This window comes from Semicossyphus pulcher, unplaced genomic scaffold (assembly GCF_022749685.1).
Source record: "Semicossyphus pulcher isolate SPU_LCO1_2020_fin unplaced genomic scaffold, fSemPul1.0.p SCAF_13, whole genome shotgun sequence".
NCBI classification, from domain to species: Eukaryota; Metazoa; Chordata; class Actinopteri; order Labriformes; family Labridae; genus Semicossyphus; species Semicossyphus pulcher.
The window spans coordinates 12,714,408-12,738,678 of record NW_027211637.1 but is presented as its reverse complement, the minus strand read 5'-3'; the positions used below and the strand labels follow the sequence as shown (position 1 = coordinate 12,738,678).

At 43.6% G+C, this 24,271-nt stretch overlaps 1 protein-coding gene across 1 annotated transcript in view; it reads left to right on the top strand.

The window, feature by feature from the left end:
• The window catches only part of LOC138589259 (histone-lysine N-methyltransferase PRDM16-like), a 154,662-nt gene that overhangs the window by 74,668 nt on the left and 55,723 nt on the right, over nt 1-24,271 (top strand). The window contains exon 3 of the mRNA XM_069659464.1: nt 18,994-19,041. Within this exon, the coding sequence (XP_069515565.1) occupies nt 18,994-19,041 (48 nt within the window). The remainder of the gene's footprint in view (nt 1-18,993; nt 19,042-24,271) is intronic.

The window sequence follows — 24,271 nt, the reverse complement described above, 5'->3', positions numbered from 1 at the left end:
GCAGAGAGGAGTGCAGAGAGGTCAAGTAGAACAAATGGTCAGCAGAGTGAACACGGAGTCTATAAAAAACACACTAACACTCAGCACATATATAAATGTGTGTTTAAGGGGCACCGGCCACTTTGAGGTTAGAGAAGTGAGGCTGTGTTGGAAAAAGTTCTACACCTCAGTTAGGGATCGCCAACAGCAGAGGCCTGTGGTATGTATTGGTAATCTCGTAGATGGAAATGAGTGTGTAAAGCTTAACATTACCAAAGAAAGACCTCATGACACATACAGCTCCTATATGCACCAGTGCACATATGCATAGGAGCTGGGTGGCTAGAGAGAGCTGAGGGTGGAATAGCCCAATATACGTGAAATGTGGGTGCAAATAATGCTGGAAAATATTCGGGATGCACGATATTGAATTTTTTGCCAATTTCGCAGATTGCCGATTTTGATACAGATATATTAGATACGTTTTTTTCCCACCTAATTGCAGATAACATCAAGTCTCCCCTGTAGTGGAATTGATATCATGCCTACTCTTATTGTAGTGGCCAAAAACTGCCATAAAGCAGACTTCTTGCACCCTTCTTTACGCTTGACGAAAGAGGCGTTGTACAAAAGGTCTCGTGTCTAATCACTCACGTTTTTTGAGCGCACCAGAATGCAACATCGCCCCGAAACACGGCAGTGAGGGAGACATGCCCGAACTTGTTTATTGCACCTACTGTGGAGACATCACTGATCGCTGATGGACTTTTATCGTGTGTGTGTCTATGAATATGTAAGTTAGTTTTGCTCTTTTAGTGTCGGCTTTTGCTGTGAGTGTATTTTCGCCATGTTTGATGTTGTTAAGTCCGGTAAAATGACGAGAATGTGAGCTAACTGTTAGCTAGTTAAGAGTTGTGGAAGTTGTTAAACTTCTATTCATTGGCTGGAGTTTCTGTGTCTTTACTTTTTAGTCTTTATTTGTACATTGTTGATAACTTCGCATACTCGTGACGAGTTAATGTCATAGCATTACATCAAGTTTTTTTAGGGAATCATCGAGCATTTAGGCACAATTAAAGTTTTTTATCAGTGGAAAATATCGACAGAAAAATGACATGTCTGCCAATGCCGATATGTCATTAAAGCCATTATCTGCAGATACCGATAACGTGCCGATAATATCGTGCTTCCCTAGAAAAAATATAACCTGTGTAGAGATTTGTTTGATCTATTAAATGATCAAACATATGATCATCATAAATGATCATATGTTTGGAGTGACTAGAAATTTGAATGTTAATTTTTTTTTTTTTTTTTTTAAATAGGCCCCTTCGCTGAAGAGGCCCCAAGCAGTTGCCTACCCATCATGCATACTCAAAATATTAACCCAAACCGGCATTTGCACAAGGCCAAATCCTTCAACAGTAGGATTGCCCTAGCATTAGCCAAAGTCAGGAGCCCCAAAGCAAGGCCAGCTAAGGTTGGGGTGAGGCCTGGCAAACCCAAAGATTGAGTCTGAATTAGGCCCACCATTCAAAGCTCCTGAAAGGAGTTCCTGAGCCTCCTATTCTCTACCAGCAAATTGGGAGGAAATCTGGCTATTGTGCGGAGTTTTGAAGAGGCTGGTGGCGGGGAGGGGTCACACACTGTGCTTACCTATAGATGAGAGTGGAGACAAAGGATCCTGGGACATCCAGGAGCAGCTTTGAAATCCCACTTGGCTGGAGACGGAGGCGGCCTGGAGTAGCTCCTGGTTGTAGAAAAGGTCAATAGTGCTCAGCGTAGTCAGACACCAAATGGAAGAGGATTAAACTTGAGAATTTGCAGGGATGGAAAAGATAGCGAAAAAGTGACTGTAACTTAACTTAAGTAACTGTAATAAAGAAGCACTATAGTAATTGTACTTTTAACGTGTGGAAAAAATCACTGTAGACTCTAAATGTGTCCAAATTCCCTGTTTTCCTATTTCCCGCAGCAGCTGAGCCTCTAAAGTGTGGGTGACAAACTAACAACAAAGCAACTCCTAATGATGATGATGATTATGGCAGTCTTTCAGGAGCACTGTGATGGATGAGGATTGATGTGACCAGCGTTGAATTGTGTGTGCCTACATGCATGTCTGTGTATGAGAGAAGACAGACAATCCCTCAGGCTACAGGGTATAACCAGACACACACACACGTTTTTTGATGGGCTGCGTTACACTGCAGCTACCCTCTTCCTGATCGGTAGTGCAGCCCGGGGCTCTTCCGGAGTCTCTCACCCCTACGAGAGTCCAGCTCCCCCTCAGTCTGGCCTACTATACCAATGCCACCCCTCTTTTATTTTCTCTCTCTCCGTCTTTCTCTCTGTCATTAATCAATGTCAAGCCGTCCAACAACAAGGCCGGCATTCTTCCCCTGCCTGCCTCCTCGGTTCCTCGTATATGTCATTGTGCCCTGACCCTCCCACTCCACCAACCCAGCGGCCACCACCGTCCTTTCACATGGCCGCAGAGCTGAAACCCAGGCCCACACTGTCAACATGAAAGGTTGCTCAGAAGCAGCGTAAGGAAGAGAAGAAAAAAAAAAGTGAGGAGGAGGCATTTCTCTCACTTCTGTCTTTTCTTCCTCCCTTTTCCTGCCTTCCTCCGGCCACGGGGAAGAAAGGGATTCCATAGTCGTTTACATAATTCATGGGACACACAGGAGAAAACGGGCCATTGAGCAGTAAAAAAAAGTTTGGATGGAGCAGTCATGGGGGGTGGAGGGATATGTATGCCAGTCTTTGTGCCCCCGGACCCATCTTCCCTGCTTCTCTCCATTCATCCCCACTTCCCACACACACAGTCATTGTCCCATGTTCGTCATTAACCTCTGGTCTAAGTCAGCCGCCTCTCTTCCTATCAAGACATGTCTCCATGGGAAAGAAATCATTTCATCATGTCTTGGCAAACTGTTTCATGGCCATTTTTTTTGTGCTGATGTGGAAATTTTGATGGACGCCGCAAAAGGCAAAAGTCATTAACCTAAATGTGCTGCGGCTAATAAGGCAGAGGAAGGAGGCGGGGCTTTGCTCAGATGAAACTTGATTATGTTGCGGTGATGCTGACGTTAGCCACACGGACTCATTCTCAGACATGTTGACATGATATTCACACGTGTAAGACTCTAAAAAACAGCACCTCTAGCAGTTCTAGACGTCCCATGGGTGTCCATTGCATTGTCACGTTCACTTTGTTTCCCCCATACTGCTTTCCACTATTAACCTGAAAATACGCAAAGCAAACCACAGACCATCCCATCACTAATACCCTGTTTAAACACTTAACTGTCCACGTTTACATTGAATAATGAGCCCACTTCTCGCATGAGCTCCTCAGCCTGCCATTTGTTTACAAAGAGGCAGATTGTCTCTAAATCAGCAGTTATTTAGGGGGGGTGCGTGTGCTTAGAAGTCCTTTCTCTCTCCGCGTCCTCCTTCCCCGAGCATCTGTATGTATTTGTTGTACTAATGAACGGAACAAAAGTTTCCGGGGGCCCTGTGGAAGGGGGGGTTGGAACAGTTAGTGAGGGAGACGGTGAAGTGGAGTTCGCTGAGTGGTCAGGTTGACGGCGAGAGAACAGAAGACGGCGAGAGTGATGGAGACTTGACCCCTCAACCTCTTCCCTCCTTTCTCTCCTCAATCCTTCTCCGCCGATGATAGATGACCCTGCCTCTCATTCATGTCAAAAGCTCTTGGCCCCCCCAGACCTCCAAAGTCACATGCCTGTTGTCTGCCAATACACATTCACACTTTCTCAGCCGTCTAGTCAATCTCCTCAAGACAATCGCTCTTTTTCATCTGTGCCAGTGGTTACAGAAACTCCAACCTTTCAACCCAATGTGCAGACCTGCAGACCTTGTCATACACACACACACTCACTACTGCCACTCCCACTGAGACCTTCACCTCCAGGCAGCAGGTATGGATTGTAAAGCGTCAGAGACGAATGAATGGATGGATAGAGGGATCGGGAGAAGGGCGGGGAGGAAGAGAGGGAGAACGAGGAGTGCAGGATGGACACTGGGCAGTAAATTACTTTGCCAATCAATCTTCCCCCTGGGTACCCTTGATGAAAGCTGTCCAAACTTTCCCCCGACTACTTTAAGTAACCCTCCTACAGTTTGTCAGCAGAGGGCTGGGAAACAGGGTGGACAAACAAGTCGCAAGAATAAATGTTGCTGGGAGGAGAGAGGAAGGGAGAAGACGGGGAGGACTGTTGTGGGCCGGGAGAGAAACTGGGAGGTCAAGTTTGGGAGAAATGTGTGTGTGTGTGTGAAGGGCAGAGAGAAGGCTGGGTAGAGATGTGCTGCGAGGATGCAAAGGGGCACTCATGCAATATAAAAAATATGATCAAGGTTTGCAACAAGTAATGCATCCTATTTCTTCTCACTTTAGGCTCAGTAGCTTCTGACACACACACACACACACACACACACACACACAACTAATCTCATGGGCCTTCATGGGTGGCATGACAGGGTGACACGCTGTGACTTTAAACATGTGACACCTTCCAATTACAGCACAGGGCAAAGGCTTCAGACTTATGCAGCTGCCTGAGACGCACAAAAACTCACTTTTTAACACACGAGGCAACTGGTGGATCTCCCTGACCACACACGCATGCAAAACAAGCATCACACACACACACAGACACACACTCACACACTCACAGCCACCCATAGGACGTTTTCTCTTTTGCACTTGTTTTCTGGCAAGTTTTCGAGTGTCTCTGCCCAGAACTGTGAAGGGAGAGTGAGGTCTGTTGGGAATGTTAATTTGGTAATTTGTTGTCTTAAATAAGCAGGAGGAGGGATGTTGGTGATGCTGCGACGGTAGCACACACAGTTTGGGTGTTCGGGTGTGTTTGGGGGGAGGTTGCGGTGGTGGAGGGTAAGAGGGTAATACTGGGTGACAAGGTCCGGCTCAGTGATGCAGATGACTCCCAACCAAGTTATTTTTCTACGAGAGAATCGGGCAAAAATACCATGACGGTCGGAGAGCAAGAAGCGCCCCATGCCCATAGAAGGTATTAAGATGTCTCTAATACATAGCTGCCCTCCTCCTTCTCCTCCCCCTCCTGTTCCCCACGTCTCTTACTCTCAGTCACTCTCTCTCACTCCTAATTCTGGGATGGTGGCCAAGTGCCACCAAGGACACTAAGGCTAATAAATCATCCTCATTTCAACATCTGCCCAGTCCCAAAGAGCTGCCCACCGCCACCACCCCACCCCTTGTGAAGATGGGTCCTTGGCTTTATTCCTCTTTCAGCATCCCTCCATACTCCCCCACTGACACCCCCTCCCTGACTGACAAAACATCTATTGTACCATGCCCAAGTGAAGAAGAGACCCTCTTTTCCCCTCTTTGACAAAAGCCGTCTGAAGCCAAGATGGGGACTGCCAGCCGAGATGCCTGGGACCCGGCAGGGGTGCCCCCTCTCCCCCTTCTACTTTTCTCCCGCCTTCTGGTTCATCCATCCCTCGCTCTCGCTTTCTTTTTTACTTTTAATACTCCCCTCCTGCGGGGGTCACTCACTCAGCTCGCCCCCGCCCTTTTCATAGTGGCGAACCCTCAGCCTTGCATAAAGACATCAAGTGACAGCAGTGAGAGAAAACAGCCAGATTTGGCAGAAAGAGATATTCGACATGGCTGTCAGTGGCCATTCTGCATGCCTTTTGTTCCCTTGGGTGTAGTTGAAATAGATAAATAAACAGTCATAGGCTGAAAAGCCGGGATCAGAAGCTTGTCGCATTTATTCATATTGAACGGAGAAGAAAAAGAGGCAAAAACCTGCTGCTGCCAATTAAGAAGAATGAAACAAAACTCAATTCACAGTGTTTAGATTTGTTTTCACGGCCGAGGCTAAAACTAACCTATTCACTGGCTTTCTGTGCTTTGCTCTAAAGATGGCAGTAGGTCTTTAGCATTGTGGGTGTCTCCATGTGGCAGAGAAGATCTGGGAAGTTGTCTCTGGACTCATCAGTTAAGAAGCACTTTCTCCACGGTTACTCACAAGGCTTCATTTACTGTGAATGCACAGCCCTTTTTCCCAGCACCTCAAACTCACCCCCAACAACGGGGCGTACCGCCCATAACTGTGCACGGGCCAGCCTCCGGCCACATTCACAGGACTGTCTGCTTATTCACAACAAAGTCACACCACTGTGACTAGTCGGGGTACTTTGGAGATGATGCTAGCGGGGATAATGAGCGTCACAAAGATGTGGAATATATTTTTGTTTTGAAACATCAAATAAAATGAATCCAAATTTTAAAATGAAACTGCTGTTTGTGTTCTCCATAAAACGCAGCTTTGTTTTATAACATGAATTACAAGAAATTTAGAGCTTTATTTAAGAGGAGATTCCCACTTTGTTTTTCGTTTAACACAAGCGTTAGGAGAGCAGTATTTTTTAAAGACATTTTACGACGATATTTTCTCTCACTTTTCAGTGATTACTCGCAGACATAAAACCTCAACTTTATGCAAATGTTTTCATTTTGCAGAAACTACTCGAGCAGGACGGAACATTTACCAACAAGGCCCTGTGATGAATTAGTCAATTAGTGTTAGTGGCATTTTTTCTTTCATATTTTATTCTGAATTATGTAGATGGAGCCTCTGTAATTAATGCTTTTTTTTCTCTTTGTGGTTGGGTCATTATGTATGGAAATGTATTTGCCTCTATTGCAGAGCTTTGAGTGTTTGCTCATTAAAAGGGTTCCAGGATCGGAACACATTTTCACAAAGGGCTCCTTACAAACGTTGTTTACTGCATTCCTGTATCCATTTACACAAAACAAGTTCTGTTCTTTGCAATAACCCCAAACATAGTGATGATCAAAGTATATTTCTTTCATTTATCATTGAATAAAAGTACTGAAAAAAAAATGTGTAATCTAATTTTCCGCTCCCAGGCGGACTGCATTCCATCACAGCTCTTCTCTCCCCCTGCAAAACATTTAGATTTCCAATTAGCCCCTGAGAAGAATGGCTAATTTACCACAGCGAGCAGGCGCCTGATGTCTCAATCTGCTGGGTGTCAGCACTGTGAAAAGGAGAACTCTCATGTAGGCACACACACACACTTACAGAGACACACAGGCCCATAAAAGAAAGCCCGCTGTACGGAGTGTGAGGGGTGAGAACAGATCAAATCCAGCATGGGGAGAAGAGAAAAAAAGTAATTTTAAAAAAAAATTAATGCAAAAACAAATAAGGGAAGCACATTTTTTTTAATCAGTGAAGAGGGGTCTTATTGAGGCACTAGAGCGGGAGGACAGGCGGCAGTTCAGCAGTGGCCCCAGATTGACTCGTCTGTGAGTGTACAGCCAGCCAGCTCCTCCACACAACACCCACATTGTCCGCTGTGCCAAGGAGCCAAAGCAGCGCTGCGCTCCTCGGGGGGGCTGCTTGAGACGAACACATTATAGATACATGTTAGCCTTGGCCCGACCCACTGTATACTGTGTGGAGCGCTCAGCGGAAAGCAGACAGAGGGAAGGAGGGAGGAGATGAGAAATGAAACGCACATGGAAGATATTGAAAGCTACGGAAAAGATAAGCCTATCCGACAGCTTAACAGCCTCTAAAAAAAAAGTCTTAAAAAGTCTTAAAGAGAGAAGGCTCCCATCACTCTTACATCCACTGCACTGGGAATGCTGTGAAACAAGATACACTGTCTCCAGACTGCGGGTGAGAAGGAGGGAGATAAAGGAAGGAGATGCTTTTTTTTGTGAGATGTTTGCGAGAATCCATCGGCTTCATAAGCTTGTGGTTTTGGCTCTTGGATATCTGTCACAATCAGCCCACTACATCTTCCATCTTTTTCTTCATGCCTTACAAGGCCTCCTGCTCGTCCTGATGGGAAACGCCAAAGCTGTGGCGCTATCACGCTGTGTGATGGTCACCAGCAAGCGGCCGAGCTGCCTCACCTTGGCCCTGATAGAGGGAGGGAAAGAGAGATTCCTGTCTGGCTCCTGAAACACAAACAGCATTAATGGCACTTTCCTATTTCTCCCTTCTTTCCCAGCCTGCTGTTAAACACACACAGCTCCCCACAAAATGTTGTTTCAGCTTCTATCTCTCCGCTGTCATTAACCAGAAGCAGGCTGACTGACACTCCCCTCTCTGTCTTTGTGTCTGCAGCCAGTCCCTCATTCACTTAAGGCCAATCAGCGGCCACAGCCTTTATCTTGCCCAGGGCAGCAGTGTGATAACACTGTTAACAACAGTAATGTGTGGCGCGAGGGAGCCACTGGAGCTGCCACTGTCAGGGTGAGTAAGTGAGGTCAAGGGCTTTTAACAGCTGATGACGCACCGAGTCTGCTCCAGCTCTACTTTGTGCCCCCCACACTCCTGTGCAGAGGGTGTCTCTTCTTTTCTCTCTGTTCAAACATTTGTCCATCTTTTTAGTTTCCTAACTCCCTCCTCTGTTCTCTGAAAAAGAAAACCTAGAGGAAGCTCGGCAGGACTGAACGTGGGCCTTCTCTCCCCACGTGCCGTAGGGAAAACACTGGTGTTATTTTAGAAATCACACTGTTAAAGATTAATGTGGGCCTGGAGGAGTGTGTCATCGTTCCTTAACGACAGGGCCGAGACGCTGAATAAAGCCGGCACTGTGCTCTGTCCCACAGCCCAAGGACAGATAAGTTTCCTCTCACCGAGCTCGCCCCTCACTCACCCTCCCTCCTCCTCCTTTGTCCAATAACTCACTCCTTAAGTCATCTATTACAACCGCAGGGGCCAAAATGAGAAGAAATGTAATGAGTGAACTGCTCCGAAATCAGTTTCTTCCCCGTTCCTTGTTTGTTTGGTCATTTCTTTTCCTCTTTGTTATTGAATAGACAAAGGCGTGGGCGAGGAAAAGCTTACATTCTGGCTTTGCAGATGCAAGAACAACAAAAAAAAGGGTCAAGACGGTGTTCACAAACATTTTCCATGCTGATTGCTCTAGTTAGATGACTAATGGAAAGTCCCGGCTCCAAGTTGTGACCGTGCAGCTCCCCCAATAAAGTCATCAGTCATCATCCAGTGGACTGGCGGGACAGACAGACAGCTATAAACCAGGGTTCAGAGACCACGGCGGAGCATCCAATCTGTCCATATCATACCTTTGTTATTCTAATAGCCAGGAGGATGATGACAGGGCAGGATTAAAAAATAACTGGTATCACTGACACCAATGAAGATTAATGATAAGACTTTTGAACTGAAGATGCCGATGATAAAGACCCACAGGGTTTGATGAGTCTCAAGTCTGATGTGTGAAAGGGACTTAGTATCCCTCGCTGGAGCTTTTTGCTGATAACGGAAACACTCGATAAGCCGAGGAACATCAATCTTAGTGACAGAGATAGTCTCTGCCTCACACTAATAGGGTTGTAAAGGGCTTCACATTATATGGCCGAGCTAATAAACTCATTTGAGATGAGCCCGAAGGTCACCTGCATGGATATTCAAATTCATATCAGAAGAGGGTATCGTCTTAAAAAACGTGGATTACTTTGCAGGTGGACATACCTGCGATGGCCTGCTGGAAACTGTGATCTTTGGTATAGATTTCACAGTTTTTGGTTTATGCATAAGAGGGATTGAACTTTGGAATGACATGAGGTATCTGTCAGATATTAAAAGGCTTCTTGGCAGTGTCTTGCACCACAAAGTCCACTGTCAGACACAATTCTTCCGTGGATAGGACAGCCAGTAGCATCATATCACCGCTTTTGCAACATCATTACCACACAGGTCTTTTGAAGTCTGATACTATCCCTGAAATTATCAAAGTCAGTAACACTTCAACTCATCTCGGGTTCTGATGGCAAAAACATCAGACAATGGCCTTTGCACAGGGGAGTGGGACGGCTACATTATCTGCTCTCGTTGTATCTTTTGTGAAGAATCCTCAAGGCCGAATCATAAAGTCTGACCACAGAGGCTCCAAAGATGTAATTTCACATTGTCAAAGATGTCTCACGGCTTGTTTTTGCCACCAAGCGCTGGTTACATCCCAAACAAACACGCGTCTTTCAAGCAATACGAGAACACGGGACAGTAAGTGAATCAAGCGATTACAATGTTCCGGGACATTGTAGCCGTCTAATCAATTTCATTAGCTGCATAAATCATGACAGCTTGACATTTATTGTGGAGGTGATGGGTTGATCCCGTGGACTTGGAGACAGCTCTCGTGGTGATAAATGTTGCTATCTCTTGAGAGCGGGGATAAATAGAGTGTGTGTGTGCTGAAAGACAGAGGGAGGGTTAGAGAGAGGAGAAAGAAATGGACACAGAGCATGAGAGCCCCAAAGAGGTTGTGCTGTGCAGCGACAAATGTCAGACTGAGTGAATCAATGAGCGCAGAATGGTGGATGATTCATTTACACAATGGGTTCCATCTATCATGTCTCAGTGTTACCTTGGTGCTCTTTGAATTAATGGATTTTTTCTGGATTTGAGTGGGATTTTGTGTTCACAGTTTCCTTTATGTGGATTGTTTGGTGGGGCAGTTTATTGTAATAAATCAAACCTGACAGCAGATTATCTAAGGACGTCACAGCTCTTATTTTTTGTTTTAGAGTGTGTGAGACTATAGAAAATTTTATGCCATTATTTAGAATGTATAGAATTTTCACTTTTCACTAGCTTAGCATAATTTACAGATAAAAACTCATTTTTCTGTGCTGGCCCTCATACAGCTTCTGCCTGAAACGACTCAGTCAGTTTCGTCCCTTTAAGAAACCCCGCCCCTACAAGCCCACTTTCTTCTGATTGGCCAGCTCTCTGAAGCCTGCTCAGGCTGCACTTTGTGACGTCACAAAGTGCAGAGTGTAGAAAATACTGCCGTTCACATCAGCCTGCAGACTTACATACTTTTACCTACACATTTAAAACTTCACCCACGTTTTGTACGGACATCCAACACTGTAACATTATGTCTTAAAATGTGAGACAGCATAATACCCCCTCTTTAATAATGAATAGTCATTATTGTCTATGGACCATTTTATGCTTTTGGAAATCAAGATTGTTTGTTTTTTTTACCTTTGCAAACTATGCATCACCATAGTGAAAGAAACCATTTGTAGTCAGTATCTCCAGACAGTATCTCTTGGCAGGAACAGCTGCCTCAACTGCTCTGGCTTTTATATGTATCCACCGTGTAAATAATCTGATCGGCCACCAAAAGAAATCACCAGGATAAACAGTGCAATAGTTACAGTCCATTTATTATACACAAATGCTTTTTGTGTTTTATCTCCACATCATAGTCAGAGAAATACACATGCTAATAGCAGCTATTAGAACTATTAAGCTGCCATTATTATTGTTGGTATAAATATCAAGTACGGGCTTCAGTCAGTGGAAATTGTATTTGAATTAAACCTTTGAAAAATGGGCTGAACGTTTTTTTCACTTTCATTGCTGATGTCAAAGTCGTTCATATAATACACAATCTTTATTCTACCGTGGCTCACTTTCAGTTACAGGAAGGACAGCAGCATGTTTGCCTGATGCAGCATAAAGTATGTCTCAATCATTTTAGTGATATGTTGTATGTATGTTTATTGGTGCAATAAAAGCAACCAAAAACACAGGCTGCCTGTCGAACAAAGAGTGTCTTATGAACACTGGGATCTGTTTACTTTTTCCCCGGCACACGCCACACCATTCACCTCTGTCCCACTGATGACCAAACATCTAAATCATCCCTGTAAACACGGGGGCCGCTGCAGTACAAAAAAACCATTGAGAGAGTGAAGACAGGCTAAAGAACTAAGTGGATACTTCAAGTGTACAAAAGACAGAGGTGCTGAAAGTTGATATACAGAACTGTTACAGTAATTATGTAATGGTTCTTGTGTGTGTATAATTTCTCTTTGCTTGGTGATTCAGATAAAGCTCGTATAATCAACATGCCGTGCTGCGCACAAACCAAAACACACTCATACCCCTGTGCAGGAAATCCATGGTCAGGCCTTGTTTATTTGTCTGCTGGAGAAAACTCATCAGCGAGTCACTCGATGTGGCTTTGGCCTTCTTAAGCATCATCATCACCATCATCACCATCATCATCGTGTGTAGGGCTTGACCTCTGTATAAACCCTCAAAGCCCTAAAGAAAGACCCTGCTTGTCCCGGGCACTGACCCATATATACATGCACTTAGCCTCCAAGTCACTAGAGACTTTTCACTTCTATGTTTGGGCCAGCGCCCAAGCTGCTTGTATATGTGTGTGAGTGTATATATATATGTGTGTGTGTGTGTGTGTGGTCCAAAAATGCAGAAAAACCACAGGATGGATTTTCAGGGAGACGCCACGGCAACTAACACACACAAGTACAGATACAAAACAAATGCACCCTCTCAAGCAAAAACTTTCATTCTCAGAATGTCTTTTCAATCTTCTAATTTCCCCCGTCTTCCATTCTGTCTAACTTCTGTCCACATCCAACCATCTTGTTTGAGCCAGCGTGTCCTTCCAGTACATATTGGATTTGAAGAAAGAAAGAGAGAGGAGAAATGAAAAGCTACCAAAACCCCTCTGTTTATGTTGAAATATGCAAACGGTGTAAATATTTAGCTGGACCCGGATAAACGATATGCAATTTACTCGCCAGTTATCCGTCGTCACGTGACAATATCTCGGTGGCTGCCTTCCAGAAAAGCCCCTGATGCGATGAGAGATCCCCCACTCTGTGTTTCCGCGTCCTTTTCTACCTACCTAAAGGAATTCCTGGTTTGAATTAGGCATTCATATTGGCACTAGAAAGAGAGACAGACAGTGTGGTCTGGTGTATGTTTCTAAATACACAAATTCAGTTTGCAAGGGGAAATGGATATATGAAACATATGACATTGCGGAGCTGACAAGCCAATATCAGATTTATATAATGCATGAATGTAAACATTCATATATGCAAAGGCTGCGTAAACATCTTGCTCAGCTGAGGTCCTTGAAATGAAAAGTATCCGTGGCATGACCTTTGATTCGATCTATATGCCCTCAAGTCAAGACCCTAAATCTTTCTCCCATAACCTCCTGCTTGCTAAGAGGCAATATGTGTCATTGGAAGAATAGAAGATCATTAGATATAAGGTCGTATTATTTTTCTTCCCGCTGCCATGTATCGATAAACTGCAACCTTTATCAAAATGAAGAGGGAGGATGTGATATATCATTATCTGAAAGGCATGCCACAGCAGCTCCCAATGCTGTGTTAGCAATCCTCTTAGGCCTAAAGGTAGGGTTATTTATTGGGCCTTAACCCTGTGGCTGTCACGGCATCTGCTAGCAGAAGATCTATCGGCACACCCTTATTCACTTATGATTATTACTGATCATCTGCCCAAATGACTTATCAATAAAGCGGAGGCCAAGCAGATAATTTATCTGTATGGTTATGTCGATATCAAGTTCAGAGTCAACGGCCTTAAAAGGATAAGGGGCCTTGGACGTCAGGTGATGGATGGTCCTACAAGGCCCCCATGAAAATATGACCCTTTTAATAAATTTGCAGAATCCTGCTCTCGTCCTCCTCCCTCCACCTCCTTTTCCTTGCATTCTCTTTTTTCAAGATCTGTTTGCTGACTAAGTGCAAACGTCACCATGTAACATCAGAAATTAATTGAAGCACCAACTGTGAGACGTATGAGTAAAAATATTTGAATCGCTCATTCGTACCAAGTGTTTAACGTGTGGCACCTTGACCACACATGTCTTTGTAAGGCCTATGAATCATAAAGGACATTGAAATGATGAGACAAGCCTGTCCTGAGTCTATGTAAACCCTGCCTGGATATTTCACTATGGCATTTTCTTCATAAATCACACAAAGACTCTTAGGACATACGGGGTCAATGCACGTTCAGTGAATATCAGCCGTTTGTATTTGACAAGTGGCCGTGACTTTCCAGAGTCTCACAATAGTTCTGAGTGTTTGCCTTCCAAATCTAACCTTTGTGCGCTAAGCTCTATCTCACCAACAGCTCTCAGTTCAGTCAAAGGCCGCGCCCTGCATAGACCCATCTGGATGTAGGGTTGGGTAACAGTGTTAGCATTAGCATGGTGAGGTAAGTGTCGAGCTAATCTAATCTAATTTCTTGCGTGCCTTTGACATCAATTTCTTTTGCCTTTACCACTGAGCTGTTTTATTTTCTCATATTAACCCTGACAGCAAAGTGAAGATGGAGATAAAGAACCAAACAAATAATATCAACTTTTGTTTAAAATAACGTCCATCAACTAATACAAAGAGAGTGAGTAAGAGAGAGAACGTTTTCTATCAGCATTGTCCTTAATGTTTGCTTTGGCCAAAGCACCTCCAGCCTTCCGCTTATGAAAGTCATCATAAATATATTCAATCTGATGGACGCCCAACTTCCTGCTATTTAGCAGAGCAAAATGATCCTGCCTCAGTCTCCATGTCTCCATACTTAAGCTGTGTGAGCAACCTCATTGTTGAGGCATGTTTTCAAGAAGCCATGGCTCTGGTCTTGTTTTGGGTCAGCTGTCAAGGCCGGTATCTCTGGGAAGTCCCAAAATAGCCCCCTTTTACACCCATTTAAAGGACAAGCCAGATAATAGACTTGGAACTACAACCAGGCACCATCTGACTTGATGCTAAAAAACAGACTGAATCAGGCGTGTATCCTTAGTCAAACAAGCTCAGATACTGGCAGGGACAAGCGAAAGGTTCATTATCATGGAGTTCAAATGATAGCAAGAGACCTCAGAGAAAAACACTGGAGACTTGATATCCCCACTTCTTTTTCTTCCTTTTTAGGAACTTGTCATTTCTTTGATTGTAAAGTGTTCCAATCAGATTTGCCAGTATCTGAGAGTCAGAGGACTTACATCTGAGATCATGTTTGACATGATATTCAGCTTTTATTTAAAGGGTCCAGCAATTAGAAACAGAGTCTCCCTTTTCATATTTCTCTCAGTTTTTTCTTTCTTACTTCCTGACACAAATACACTTTCCCTGCAGTTTATTATTCAACACGACCCACAGTGAAAGACCGCTTCCTCTCCCATCTATACGTCAAAAAGATCAATAACCCGTCTAGGGCTTTGTCACCGCAATGAAACCCTGACACCGTGCCAAGAAGCTGCAAAAGTTCCCAATAAATGCGTAGCAAAACTTTCAATTTGTGGCTTTCTTGGTGTGGCTCTTGCAGCCAATGGCTTGTCAGTCAGGGCCCTGGTTCAAAAAGCCCTGAGGTTTGTTTGCTGCCTGTTCTTTTTGGAAACTTGTGGCTTTGTGACATCCGCAGCCATCTATTGGGCCGTGTTGCTGTATTGCCTCATATTATCCAGAGTTAAAGAGAATTGTTTTTGGCAACAGTATACTAACATTTTCCTATGGTGCAAACCTCCAAGTGGGGCCCTCTTCTTCTTCTTGCTCCCAGGGATGATGATGAGAAGCTTTGTAAGGTCCTCCTCCAGTTTCTATGGTTACTTGCACAGCATTCAAGACGCTAAAACATTACTGTACTGCTCCTTCATACAAGTTTTTACTTTAGCTGTATATACAGAACCATCACACAAACTTTTTAGACCCTACACTGAAAACTCTGAAGGAGCTTCTGCTCTTTTCTTTTGTTGAACTAGTTCTGGATATAAACTTAGCAGGATTTTGCTCCGTCATGTGTTTCAGGCTGTGACAGGTCTTGTGAAAACAAAGAAGAAGTCCACTTACTGAGTGTCTCTCCCCACGTCATGTTTTCTTTTGTCCGCTTGGTCATCACGGCATGTCAATACCAATGGTGCTAAAGTGGTGTTGAAAAACTCCTGACTCTGTCCAATAACAAAAGCTGTGCTATGAACACTAATAATGGTGGGGTTTTCCCTCCCGCCTAGTGTGAAAGCACACAGTGCAGACATGCTGAAAGACACACACACACACGCACGTATAAAACACACACATTTACGCAAACCCTTAATGAGGGTCTGGACAGCTCGTGGTGGAAGGATTCTGCAGGTGGCTGCACTTTCATAAAGCCCCGACTGGATTTGTTTATGTTTGAGGTCATATGGGCCAAAGACAGAAGTTTGTGTGTCCCGACACACACTCACACACACTTTCTAATTACCCTCGCTTCAGTGTTTTCTCTTTTCCATAAGACATATTGACATGTCAGCATTCAGCAGGCTAGATACAGGACAAATGGACAATTTTACCTCTCTCTGTGTAGTGGAAAATCTATCCCTCTCAACATAGGCCTGTCTCTATTTGGACCTGTCTCACCGACCCAGAGTAGAAGTCACTTTGAGATGACGGTGACACGTGCAATAAATCATAGCAAGGCCAGTCAGTGGCCAATCACATTTTCCTTCCCTAATTAATAGCTTATTTATTTGCTTGGCGGCGTCCTGCTACAAGGCCAGGCTATTCTGTGTGTTTCTGTCTGGTTTGTGTGCCAGTGAATATCTTTGAGAGTGTGTCTGTGTGTGTGTGTAGATACAATACAGTATGCCAGTGTTGAAAGAACATCTCCACCTGCCTTAATGTTACTGTTTTTGTCATCAGTGCACTGGCCTTTCCCTTTCAACACTTGAAACCCTCTTAACCGCCAACCTTTAACAAAAGAAAAAAGCAAACAACAACAAAAAAAGACATCATTGGGCAGCTTTTCAATAGACAAACAATTTAGATTAGAATTGCATACAATTCAAAGCCAGGAAGCTTTATAATTATCCTTTTCCTGTCAGTCAGCTCAGAGTTTCTGGATCCAAAACTGAGGTTTGGACGAGAGAAGGCCCACTCATTCCCGACCCCCCACCTGAAGCTGAAAGGCATTAAGGCATCAGTATAAACCACTCATGTCTGCTTGCATGTCTTCTACAGTTTTAGGTTACTCTTGCACAATTTGATACACACACATATTTACACTTGGCATGTAGCTGAACAGTGCGGGGGGAAAGTCCAGAAATTGTCCTATAGTTGAACGCCTGGTAGCATTTTAGACGAGCCAGCCAAGCTGTTGGTTTTGTAAACTGTTGCAGCTGGTCTGGTGCATTATAAGAAAGGGGAAGTCCTTGCTCCATAACACCCCCCCCCCCTCCCCACACACACACACACACACACACACACACATACACACACACTCTCCCTCTCTATTTTACTATCTGCTCTATCACCATGTTTAAAGTTGACCAATGTTTGTTTTTCGGCGAAATGGCCTTTAAGTAATGTGTCTCCATTTTTCATTCTAACCGCCACATCAGCATCTGTGGCTATTTCTGCCAAAACCCACACAGGACGCTGCACAGAGGCCAGAGTTCTTATCTACGGATACAAAAGACCCTAAACAGCAGCAAAACAGCAGTTTTTAACATAATATGCAAATATATCAAAGACCGGCAATCTTTGGATCCCTTGTAGTCTCCTTATTAACAACTGTTTTCTGTTCTGTGGGAGTTTTTCCCCCTTTATGCATCTGTGGTAAATATGAAATGAGTCTCAAGATTTTGACGAAAGCACTAAACTTTTTTTGCAAAAGTTCAAGTCAAAAACAAAGTGTCGAATTGTCTTGGCTGCAAGGGAGAGAGCATCTCTTGTGGGGGATGACGTGTTTACTGTGGCGTTGTCTGAAACTGATTTCAGGAACAGGATGCTCCTGTAAAGGTTTAGATGATGTGTAAGTAGGCTGAGAACACTGTTCTAAGTATTTGTGGTGTAATTGCTCCCATTTGGTGAAGCTGAGAGACAGATCCCTTGACAGCTTAATGTAGGAAACAGCGGCATTGATGCACATCTGGCTCACTGTTTAATGAGATGAGAGACGGAAGAATAGAGAGTGAACTTGCTACCATGTTTTTCAGATTTTATTGAGGAATCAACAACCTTTAAGACAGACCTATGAACACCTTTATCTAAAGGCACATGTCCACAAGCTCACACAATTCATAATCCCCAGCTTCCTGTGAATTGCGGCCTTGTATAGAAAGGTGCATAATGAAGTTGCTGTGTTGCCAGAATTCAAAGAATAGCTCCACAGTTTCCAGGGCAGATTCCACAGCAGATAAATGTCTCTCTCCTAATCGTGATGGGCCACACTGGTTTAGGAAACACAAACTTTAATATGTCAGCTCTAATATAAAGGCAGCCAGTCCTGTCACAACACCCAAACAGCACAGCTACTGTTAAAGGGCAGATGGGGAGGATAGGGAGCAGGAAAAGGGAGGCTCAGATATGTGCCGTGTCTGTGCTCGAGGAAGTTTTATGGGCCTAATTTCACTTAAACTCAGTGAAGTGCTGATCCCCGACCCCACCTAAAACTGCTCTGAAAACAGTCTGCATCCCTTCTTTGATCCTCAGTTGCCATCAATGGGCTTCAGAGAGGGAGAAAAAGAGGCAGACAGACGGAGGGAGAATCTGGGTTGCCATTATATGTGAAATGCACCCTCATTGCAGCAGAGCAGCCCCGTCTCTTCATCATTTCCCCACTTCCTTCATTTCCTCTGGTAGACACTGGGAGCATTCTACCACCCATCTGCCCCCAGTAAATATTGCTCGAAGGCTTAATTATACACACACACACTCACTGACACAGACAGAGTCTCAGCAAAATTTCCTGCAACGCTGAAGCGGAGAATTAACGTCAAATCTGTGGGGCATTCATTCATCAGAGTGGGTGTGTGTGTGTGTAGTGTTATGTTTGCTTCTGTGTGTGTTTTTGTGACCTCTTAGTCCATTATTATATCCCTCTGGTCACATTTGTGGCCCAGAGGGTCTGTGTGATGAACTGTGAACACCCTGTGCTCGTGTCATCAAGCGACTACAGTCACAATCCTCGGCCGAGGCCTTGTGAAGGGCAGGGATCAATATTTTCTTTAAATGATTTCATTAACTGATATTTGTCTCAATCAAATCACTGTTGACCTGCTTTTTCTTGTTTTCCTTTATAATGTTGAATAACTGTAGTAGTTTTAGTACCATGAAGGTCTTTACAATTATATTTTTTGTGTTTTTCCCAGCAGATGATGAATGACCACGATGAAGCCTCCCCTGACAGCTGCATCAAAAAGGTAGGATAGTCCGACATACCTGTTTATAATTTATACACCTTCTTTCTCTTAACCCCTCCCCTGCGTTACAACTATCACCCTGGGTTTAACTCTACATCAAACATATCAAAGTCACTAAAGTAAAAAGTGGTAGTTTACATCAAGCACAAAAAGTAGGACTCATTTTGATTTTGAGTCTTTATTTAGAAGGTGTGACAGTGTTTCCTCTTAAAGGAGAAGTTTGGTATATTTAAACCAGGGCCCTGTTTTTACAAATTTGGAAATGACTCATAGGAACAAAAACTTCTGGAATCGGTCCAGTCGATGGCCTCCACCGTAGCCGCAATACGGCAGCAATGGCTGCAACATTATCCCCTGGGGCAATTGCGCCCAATCGAAGTACGTCCACTAAATGTGCTTGTTTTTGCAACTGACAGGCTCAGCGAGACTTCTGTTTCTGGTTACACAAAAAGGATCTTACTCTTTAAAAAAAGGACAATCTTTGTAGGGATCATTTCCATACAGTAAACATCTTCATACATGCACGCATGACAGATAGAAACTTCCTCTATGAAGTTTTAATAGCTTTTATTTCTATCGTGACTGTTTTGATTGTTGTTGCCATGTGTGTGTGAGAGAGAGATGGTTAATTTGAGTGAATTAATTTCCTTGTTGTGATCTTTATGGGATTTTGTCCATGCAATGAAGATCACACCTTCAAGGCTTAATGAATAAATACATGTTCTTTTTACGCTGGATTCAGTCAGTGAGCCCTTCACTAACCCATCTTATCAAAAAAGACTGACACACAATAACCTGCTATCAAGAAAAGCCTCTCTTCATTCAGACAAAGCACTGACACGCTGTGGCCGACATGTCCCATTGACCAGTCACTGACCACTTTATGAGGTGATAAATTTATTGAAGAGGCTGGGCAGTTTGTTTTTACGGCCAGTGTCACCGGGTCAAGACAGGACAGGGAGAGAGTTCATGTCCATCTAATGGTCCATGAAAGAACAATGGCTGCAGCAGAGTGGACACTCTCTCTGAGAACGACTGACGCCGTGCGGGCCGAGCTGCCAGTCAATAGCAGCATAGCTGAAATTTAGATCAATGGTTGAAAAGAGGACAGCAATAAATTATGTGGGGTTTTATCAGATTTCAGCTTTTTGAGGAACGATCCAAGGTCACTTCATTTCATATTCTGTATTTTGTGTCCTATATTTAATATTTTGGTTTTTATTCTATTCTTTATAAATAGTTGTATTTACTGCTGAGTGTAGGCTTCATTAAGATATTATTTGATCAGACTGTTTAGTCTTGCATCTCAATTTATTACCAGAGAATACTTACCTTAAGGCTCCTGTGAGGATTTTTTCAGTGGTTATGAAGCAGACTGAAGTTAATTCTGATTACTCTATAGGACCTAGTAAAGCAAACCAGACCATCAGCGACACAAGTTATTATTTCTACATAGTTATTTTTAATGCCCGAAACCACTGGCGGGGGGTAGGTGTCAGACGAAGTGATGAACTGCACGTTGCCTTTGTTTACATTTTCCAGGGCAAAAATTCAAGTGAGCGATACATATGACTGTTAAAGAAAGCAGGATGACATTTTTTGTTAAAAACCTCCACTTAAGCATGTATAGGACAAAAACAAAAAAAACTAAAAGAGATAAGAGGTACAGCTTTGTCCACAGGGGGCGCCAAAATCAACTTGTAATTAATTAATATCATAAGTGTATAAAGAACAGTTTACAATGTAAAGTAGACACAATTACCCGAAACCTATTGTCTTTTCCTCTCAGCCAGCATTACCTCTTTAGTATCTTACTGCCTGAAAGAAACCAAGTATGCTCAGCTGCTGATCCTGATTTCTTCCCCTTTTAGGTCTTGTTACTTTCTCCTTGTGTTCACACCCTGGAATCCATATTTGTAAAGCAGCAGAATTTGAAATACACCAGAACACACTTCAAAAATTAAATTAAAAAAACGTCAGCATGTGATTGGAGAGAACATGTTTAAAGTTCTGCCTTTTTAAAAAATCTTAACAAGACATCTTCCACTTTTAACCTCTTTTGGCCTAATTTACAATTATGACCAATTTAACCCTTAGAAAAACAAAGTCAAATCCATTTCCTCATTTGCATTTCAGGTCAAGGGTCTTGTTGCTGTACCCTCTATAAACAGGCGTGCATGCAAATAACCAACTGCTTGCTTGATTTGAAATCCTACATTAGTCAATGAGCTTATTTTAAGAGTTGACCGCAGGTGGTTTGGGCTGTTCCCTGTTTCCCACATGTTCATTCAACGTGGAAAAACCTAGACGGTTTTATAAACTAACTAACCACCTTTCCACATAAGAGCTGTGCACACCGCTCTGAACTCACGCACACACACACACCGAAATACACAAAGTTACAAACTCACAAGCACAGAGATACTCACACGCTCACATATACAAACCAGTGGAAGTGTAAAGTTGTAAAAAAAAAAACACAGACGTACAGTACACTTACCTATCGTACAAAAAAATCCAAACACACAAACACACACACACATACACTCTGGCCCACATCTCATTATGCAGAGTGTGAGTTGCGGTGGGCCCTCATCGGGCGGTGGCAGACCACATGCCTGTTATGAATATGAATGAAATTATGCATGAGCCATTCCTTATGACATGACTCATTCATCCACATCGTGCAGTCGCACACACACACACACACACACACAAATACAGGGCACTGGCACACACACACACACACACACACACAGACGCACAGACGCACATAAACATTGACTTCTCGTGCTTCCACCATGTCATTACCGCGGCCATGCTTGATTAAAGCAGAATGTTAATTGAGTTGTAGCTTGTGAATAAACTAGTGCACTGCTGAAAGGTGTGTGTGTTATCATGAGCGTGTGTGTTATTACTTGTTTCTGTGCTTTACATTACACTTAAACAGATATATTGCTCTGTTTATATTACATATAATATAGAGAGAAGTATCTACAAGCAAGTACAGAACACTTTATAAAGTCAATGTAAACAATATTTTAGCCACCAGAGGGTCAGACATGTCATACAGAAATGCTTCGAGCTCTTGCACAAGGCGACAAATTAACATCTATGATGGACAGAACAAACCAGCCCCTGTGCTGAAGATAAAAGAAATATTAACAGAAATTTAAAGAAATAAAGAATTTAAAGTAACATTCAGTGATAATAAAGTTATTAAAGGGATATGTGTCCATAATTTTCACACATCTTAATGAGCACAAACACAGGCTCATTCTACGTAGCTGAACAGGTCTGAAAAAAATTTAAAGGCATGTGGGGGGCGCGGTCAGAGTCGGGGTTAAGGCCAGGGATAAAACGGAAGCAAAGATGTTATTGTAGCTTCTCAAGCCCACTTATTGAAAGCTGCCCAGAGCTTACAGCTGTACGTGTGTGTGCATGTGTGCCCATTCATATGTGTGTGCATGAGCTCTAAGGCCTCGGATTCATATCCTGCCCTAGCTTAGGCATGGATTGAGCCACATCGGCCTGCACACATGCATCTTTACGTCCCACCCACCGACAGAAAATAAAAAGATGTGTTATCCGAAATCCCGTCTCGGCTTACTCCGTCCATCCTCATCTAATCATTTCATCCCTCTCTCCCTCGGAGCGGACAGGATGGTGTTGTTGCAGCTATAGATTGTTATCGGTGGCTATTGGTGATAGGATCAGGGATTGTTTAGTTTGGTCCGGTGTGGAGATATAAAACAGGGCTATCTGTCTGTTTAGCTGTCTAGGCCCTGCTTACGTATATTCTCATTCACACACTTAAGTCTGTGTGTGCGTGCGGAAGTTAATAGGCTATCGAAGGACTTTGTGTTTCTTTTTGGATTCCTTGGGTTTAAAAGTGGTAGCCAGACAGGGAGGGGGGAAAGTCTACGCTCTGTGTGTGTCTGTGTGTGTGTTAATCCTCATCTTCAGAAGAGCGCCGCTGTCCATCCCGACGTGTGTAAACACTCCAGCAGATCAGATGGCAGATAATGACTTCCAGATAGACACCCTCCATTCAACCAGCAGAGAAAATCAATGAGCACTGATTGCTTTTTTCCCAAGACGATCATCTCCCCCCGAAGGCTACTATCTATCTCTCTCTCTTTCTCTCTCTATTTCTCTGTCTCTCTCCAGAAGCCCCTGTCATTCACCTCTCAATACCGCTGAGATTGAATCAATTCATGCTGCTATTCACAGCGGATTTATAGTGAAAAGATACAGCTGAATATCCCTTTAAGACGATCAAGTCTGTTTGTCCACTTGTGTCACTTTTGTCTGAGTGAAGAAGGTGCGCATGCTTGCCTGAGATATTGCTCTTAAGTACAGATGATCTCCAGATAGTGACAAACATCTTTCTTTCTAAGCATCTATCATTTTGTTTAAATCAAAAGCATTATTGTTCCATTTGCATCGTGAATCAAGGTAAGCAGTAAGTGTGTGTTTTAGATGCAGCATCAGTTGTAAATGGGGAAAATGAGAGGGCTGGATATGAACTCTGACCTATAAGTAGATTTTTCCCACTCCATGTTGAAAGACTTGGGAGCCAAATGGGGGTCAGCCGCAGTGCCGAGTGCATGTGTGCATATGTGCACATGGCTGTGTGTGGATATCTTTTTCCCCCTGTATCAAGCTGGGGAATTGACTCTCTAAATACGCTGGCTAAATGACCCTAAATGTATGAGGGCTATTATGTGGACAGAGGGAGGCTCACGGGTCACAGAAGTGATCCAGCGCTTCAGGCCATAGTTTACCCCCCGCTTACAGCACCACACTCCCCCGTCCCTCCCCCTGCTTAAATAGACTCATGATTGATTGATAATTATGATAATTTGTTTGAAATGATTATCTGGATATTATAATCACTGCCACCCTGGTGCCTCAAGGGGGCAAGTCATTTTTCATAATGCTGAACGTCACAAAATGCCCCCTGGTTACAGGGGTGGCTCTGTGTTTGTGTGTGTGTGTGTGTGTGTGTGTGTGTGTGTGTGTGTGTGTGTGTGTGTGTGTGCATGTGTGTATGAATGCCTGGGGCCTCGAAGTTGGCTCCCCAGAGCAATGACTTGACTGTAGAGTGATGAGCCAAAAGAGCAGAAAATGGCCTGAACACACACACGCACACACAGACTTATACTGCATGAAATCTAAGCTGCAGACCTATAAAGTTTGATTTTATGCGAGTATCTCTGTAACATTT